Source organism: Morone saxatilis, unplaced genomic scaffold (genome assembly GCF_004916995.1).
Source record: "Morone saxatilis isolate NCDOM2014 unplaced genomic scaffold, NCSU_SB_2.0 Contig3, whole genome shotgun sequence".
In the NCBI taxonomy this organism is placed as follows: Eukaryota; Metazoa; Chordata; class Actinopteri; family Moronidae; genus Morone; species Morone saxatilis.
Window position 1 is genome coordinate 9694746 of NW_023339873.1, and position 6599 is coordinate 9701344.

Sequence of the window (6599 nt, forward strand, 5' to 3'; positions counted from 1 at the left end):
GGGGGGGGGGGGGGGGGCAGAGAGAAGGGGGATGACACGCAGCAAAAGGCTGCAGGTCCATTCGAACCCGGGCCGCTGCAAAACTCCGTACATGGGTCCGCAGCCTCTACCGACCGAGCCCAAACTTCCTGTCTGTCTTCGGCTGTCACTATCAATGAAGGCAATAAAAGGCCCAAAAAAAAATAAAAAATAGGAAGAAGATTAATAAAGATTTGTAAATACTGTGTACAATTAGTGTGTAGTATGGAACAGGGACACAGTTTCCATCATAGTTCAGGTATCAGAGGGAAATCAGACTTTTGAACACTGAAAATGGCGAAAGACCCTAAATATTGTAAAAATGTATGTAACTGAACTGATTGAAGGATGCTGAAGAGGACATGTACAATACTTAAAAGGCGAATGCATACCAGCAATCTCTCCCTGGCTAAAGAGACGTCATGATGACTGCTACTGCTGCTACCTGTCAGAACAAACTGAGGACACTGTTAGAAGATTGGACTAAAACACAGGGAAGTGTGTCCGTCCTCTCCTCTATTAATCCATACTTTATATTTCAGACTGAAAAATATCTCTCGACTCAGTTTCTTGAAGATTCTGTACCAGCTATCATGACTGTGATCCCTTTACCTGAATTTATTTAATAAAGAGATCTTCCAGTAATGTAAAACCCCCTCTTGTGTTAATGTAATTAACAGTGAAGTGCAAGCAGAGACAGAGAGAGCCACTAGCTAATTCTTACCACAAGGTGGCGTGACAGACTGACGTACAGAAGAAAGCAATTTTTTTCCAAATATTTATTCTTGGCTGAAAAGATTTTCTACACTTGTTTTTTTTTTCCCAATGGCATACCATTCTTGTTCAATAGATACAGTTTATACATAGTTTGTACAATAACAATATTCATAAAAGCAGAATTTTACATTGTGTACATTATGAACAACATACCTGTACATGGACAAAACGGTTGCAACTTGGCCACAAAACTCACTCTTTTCAGTCTCCACACTAAGACTCAATCAGTACCTTGAAACCAAAAAACACAAAATCTGAAGCAAATTCATATGGGCCTTTTAAAAAGATCCAGTAAATACGTCTCAACAGCTGTTGAGACGTATTTTGTCTCCAGTTAAGATCACTGCCCATGCGTCGCCAACAACAAAAACATGAGGGTAAGACAAATGAGGGATTAACAATCACTTTACTTTGGCCACATTATAACTTAAGTTGGTGCCTTGAATTGATAATAAAAGGCAAAAATATTTCAAATTAACAGTTAAAAAGATACTTCAGTTCATGTAAACTTTGTAATGCCTGTAAGCATTGTTTCTGTACAGGTGAACTTCATAATTAAGCTTTAAATACCACCTATAGCTGCAGCAGGAAAAGGACACGTGCTGTGCTGTGTGTGTGCTGTGTGTGTGGCTATGGTTAAAATGTGTTCCTAACAGTGAGGGAGGCCATTTGTAACAGCAGGAAGTGTCTCTGCAGAGGGACATTTCTCATTGGAGTGAAAACAAGTGTGGCAGGCAGAATACTGTAACTAGAGATGATCTGTCCCTGACACTTTCTGCTTCACACTGAGCACCACAGCCGACACGCTGCACAGCAGTTAGTTACATCTCAATACTGTCAAATGGCCTAACGTCCCAATTTTTAACTACTAGTAAGTATCACAATTCAAGGGGTCCAAGCCAAATTTAAATAATTATGATCATTATCGTTTGCAATTCTTGTGCTTTATGCAGGGCTGTTTCTCAAATGTATTGATTGATTGGAATTAATACCCATATCACTGCAATCAAACAAGCAAATAAATGACACTGAATAAGAGAACCTCCACATTTCTTCCACATTTTTTAAAAATACACACAGCTCCATTTAACTTTACAATGCAGATATTCAGACACACTGTCCTGACAAAATATTTAAAAGTATATTGATTGAGCTCAAATACAGCAACCAAAAGTTCTCAAGATAAAAAAAAAGGATGAAAAATATGAGTATAAAATTAATTTTCCAGTTTTACTCTCAACGCAAAATAAACCTGCTTTGTCATTCTTTTTCTCCACTGGAACCTGTTATGCATTTCTACTTTCCATCAATCCAGTGTTTTACAAAGACCAACCAACCGTCTACTAACCCTTTGTAAGGACAGTGATATTTGTGCACTGAGAGGATATGTATGTTTGTTTTTGGCGAGTGCTTACGGCTTTTTAAACATAGAAACTGCCCAATCACAGGGTGTTTGTTGTAATCATTCTGCTGAATGTAGATCTGTATATTCTTATTAAGTTAACTATATGGACATGTTAAATTCCACCTGAACTCTGGGATCCGTAATTAAACCAGATGAGACAATCTTATGATACCGTGTCTTCCTTACGACAGAAAAAGCCTTAATTATCAGAACCAATAGTTACCAAACAGCAATCCAAAACATATTTATTTAAAAAGTGATCTCTGTCAATTGAAAAAAAAACTGTTTTTGATACACATCTATAATAAAGATTTTTTTTTAACGCAGCTTAATATTGGTTCAATATGTACAGCAAAGTACTGTAAAAGTGCTGGGCTTTATTAAGCAATAATGTATGTAGAAAATAATATAATACTGTTTAGAGGCAGGTCATAAGTCTTTATGCTCCTTCATGTGGTATCGCTTCTTTCTTCTATATCCACACATCATTCCTTCAGCCTTGCCTGATTTAATACCACCAAATACTGACCGCTACATGGAACAGGTTTGTGCTACTGCATCATCACAGGGCAGTTTGGCATAAACCTGGAGTGAACTCCATCCTACAGTCATCTGTGATGACTTGTGTTTGCTGGGGGAGACAGACACTTGTGCTCATATGAGCCTGGAGTTGCGGAGGTATTGGATGAGGACCTTGTAGATGAAGGTATACTGAGACAAGGTCTGAACCATCATCATTCTCTGAGCACGCAGCTTCTTCAGGACTTTTGGGACATCCAGCGTCTGAAACAGACAGACTTTTAGTATGAGAGAAACCAAGCAACCAAGAAAATACGCAAATATTTTCCACTTGTGAGGAACTTACCTCATTGTGCTCTAAACAGGCAATCATGACCTCAGACAGGATGACCACTCCGGTCCGTCCCACTCCAGCACTGCAGTGGACCAGCACAGGTAGGTTGGTGTTCTTTGGGTCACTGATGCTGTTTGTGTGCCTCCTCACAGACTGGATCTCCTCCAAGTAGGCTGGAAAAAGACAAGAGCACTCACTAATGAATACAGCACATCTGACACAGAGCTTTGGAAACTTGAGTGTTCTTTTAAAGACTTCTAAGAGACGTGTCATGGCACCATATGGAATTAATGTTGCTATCAATGCAAACATTCGCCTTAGGTTCCAGGCAGATATCTGATCGTGAAAGCAAGATGACAGTAAGAGGATAAACTGATGCTGATCCCACTCACTGAGGAAGCCTTTGAAGTCCTCAGGACAGCCGTGGTCAGGCCAGTCTGTGTACTGCAGGTGCCAGACGGTCCTCTCTTGGCCTGTCAGGAGGTGTTTGATCTTCAGCCCTGTGGTGGCGTAGCAGCCGGACTCTGTGCGGAATCGCGTTGTGATCTTGAAGCGTCCGTACGTCACCGTGTTGTGTCGCGAGCCGAGTCGGGGCCAATACCGGAAACTCTTTTCTCGGCCGCTCTCCTGGAGGAAGCAGGTGACGTAAGTAAGGTCAGTCCGGGTAGTGAGGAGATATAATAATAATAAAAAAAATAAGAATAATGTGGAGCTGTAAATATAAAGTCAACCCACCTCTTCAGCTGTGACCATGGCAATGATGGAGACACTCTGTTCCCACACCATCTGCCAGAAGTCCGGACACGTGTTCGACAGGGGACCCTGAGTGGCTATGTAGCTCCACTCCTGTCCACCTACTGTTATCTAATGAGACAGGACACAAGGATAGTCACGCACATTAGTCACAGGATCTGATCAGCAATTCTTCTAAAAGCTGAGAGCTAGAACAGCAGAGTTATTCTGTCAGAGACAGAGGAGTGAATGTGACTAAGAGGCAGTCATTGTCTTCCCATAAACAACAAAACCCCCCTGTATGTAATCCACCAAAGTATTTCTCTGGTTATCAGGGTTAGACAAGACAATGAACTGTGTAGATGGGTGAAATCAATGCTAGTGTTTTTGGTCATTGAGCATTCTCAACACACCTAGGATTGTAATTACTCTGAATGAGGATGTGAAGGCTTAAAGGGGAACTCCACCAATTTTGCATGTGAGAGTCAGTTTACCTTTCATGAAGAGTATTAATCAGCCTGTGTAGGATAAGATCAAATGTTCCTCTATTGATCCTGACACAGCAGCATAGGGCAACGTAGTGCAAAAGAGAGTACAAAAATATCACAAAATATAAGACATATAGGAGTGTAAATGAAAGTATATACACTATGCAATATTCAAGTAGGAAGGGTGTGCAAATATTTGAGCAGCTTNNAAACTGTACATGTGGAAATTAAATAGTGCAAAAGGTTTGTGCGTAGGTTGGAGTTTAAACCGGTCTTTGTCTGCGGGGGTTGAAGGTACTGGGAGCTGTGGCGTTGTGATGGCTGATGGAACAAATGAGCCCCCAAAGAGCTCTGAGGCTCGGGGCTGGGTCAGTCTGTGGCTGAAGATGCTCCTGAGCTGCCTGAGCTCAGTACAGAGAGGGTGAGATACTCGCGCTGACCGCTGACCAGGGCCGAGAGCTCGTCCTTGTTTGTCAGAGAGCGTACATTCCCCATGACAACCGTGGGAAGACGTGGCTTGTATCTCCACCGCCTCTCTGTCTTCTTGTTCCTCACCAATGTGCCTGCTCTGGTTCCTCGCCTTCATCTCCTTAACTCCACCGCGATCTCCTTCGGACATGCTACACGTAAATCCCGATACTGGAGGAGGTCCTCACGTGAGTAACCCCCGGCGCTCTGTTGTGTGGTGGTCGCAGTGTACACATTCCTACACATTTTTATATATAAAACTAAGTTCAACTAAGGCTAAAAGAAAATAAAAGAATAGACTGCCAACACTGTCGGTCCATTTACAACAATAAACACAGTGCTATTTAAGAAGGAATAGAGAGAACGTAAGATTTAAGGAGAAAATAATGAGGGGGAGCGGGAGCTGTTGCGTCGAGCTGCCACTTTCTGCAGCACCGGATATACACTGTTAACATGCCCTTTCATTCAAACATTAAACCCAAACTAAACACATCTCAAATTACAAAGACACTTGTGAAACAATATATCACTGTAATTTCAGTCAGTGTATAGGAAAACTACAGTTTATGGTGATCGAAATGTGCCAGAACAAGTTTATCACAAAGGTATGTCACTGTATGGGAATATAACACAAGTGTTATAGGAATTTAGAAGCCTGTAACATTACTTACTTTAATATGCGATGCATTGATGTATCCTGTGTTGTTCTCTTTAGTGGGAACCAGCTCCACTCGGGTACTATCGTAAGGCAAGACGTCTTGGAAGCGGTTTTTGTCCCCGCTCTCCGGCAGCAGGGCGACGGTACATTCCTCTGATGGATCACGCTTTGGGATACTCTCATACTCTTTTAACAGCTCTCCTCTCTCCATATGCTGCTCCAGCACTTTACACTAACACACACACAAAGACAGATAATCGATCAGCATGTTTACCACGGTCCTGATTCATAAAAGAGTTTACCTCATTTGACTGCGGTTTTCATTTTAGAAATACATAAATGATGTGGTGAGATGTACAGCATCATTCCCTGAACTTTGGTTAAATTTTAATCAGCAATAATGCTTTGTATGACGCATGAATTAATGAGAATATTTCGATTTTTAACAAAAAGGTGAAAATATGCATTTCTTCTGATGAATTTTATTTTATCATGAGGGACTCTGATGCACATTCAGCACCTCATTTTGTGCTTTAATTTCTATTCCTGTAGTTTCACTTTCTAATACTGTAGAAATACTGAGTTGTGCTGGCAGTAATAGGACATAGTTTACTGTAAACGGTGCGGAATAGTGTTGCAGTAGGATACACCACAAGGACGTAAGATCTAGGTGCAAAAAAGTTTAAATTGATTGGCTGTGTTAAAATCTATGAAAATGGAAAATATGTAGCAGCACTCACACTTTGTTACTTTTGAAACAGCCAAAACACCAAAGATAGATACATTACTATCCCAACTTATGACAAAATATAATATAAAAATAATATAAAGAGATGGATTTGTACAAAACATATAAAAGCATGCAAACAACCCGCCATGTGTAGAAGTGAACATCCAATTGACTACAGGTTTGTAATATGGACTGTAAGAACATCCATCTTTGGTTGACAATCATATGTAGCTAAACATCAGCTAAACAGGTAAGTGTGGAATTTAACTTCACTGACGAAGCAACAAACAAAGCTACCCTGTTCAGCTAGATGTTAACTGTCTAAAACTTTCTCCTTCATAAAAAACTGTATCCTTCATAACACGGCCTAATACTAAACACAACCAGCAGCTCCTGTAAATTGGCTTTTTTCTAGCCATAGAAAGGTTCCTGAATGACAAGTTATTGACAATACACAACAGACATATCTC

General features: G+C 40.7%; 1 protein-coding gene across 4 annotated transcripts in view; it reads right to left on the reverse strand.

Annotated features, from left to right (window-relative positions):
• Nucleotides 1-829: 829 nt before the first annotated feature.
• The window catches only part of ptpn21 (protein tyrosine phosphatase non-receptor type 21), a 16616-nt gene continuing 10846 nt past the window's right edge, over nucleotides 830-6599 (reverse strand). For all 4 annotated transcript variants that reach the window (XM_035673574.1, XM_035673573.1, XM_035673575.1 and 1 more), the window contains 5 exons: nucleotides 5413-5631; nucleotides 3789-3917; nucleotides 3446-3680; nucleotides 3066-3226; nucleotides 830-2983 (listed from right to left, as the gene is read on the reverse strand). In XM_035673574.1, the coding sequence (XP_035529467.1) occupies nucleotides 2855-2983; nucleotides 3066-3226; nucleotides 3446-3680; nucleotides 3789-3917; nucleotides 5413-5631 (873 nt within the window). In that variant the 3' untranslated portion in view covers nucleotides 830-2854. The remainder of the gene's footprint in view (nucleotides 2984-3065; nucleotides 3227-3445; nucleotides 3681-3788; nucleotides 3918-5412; nucleotides 5632-6599) is intronic.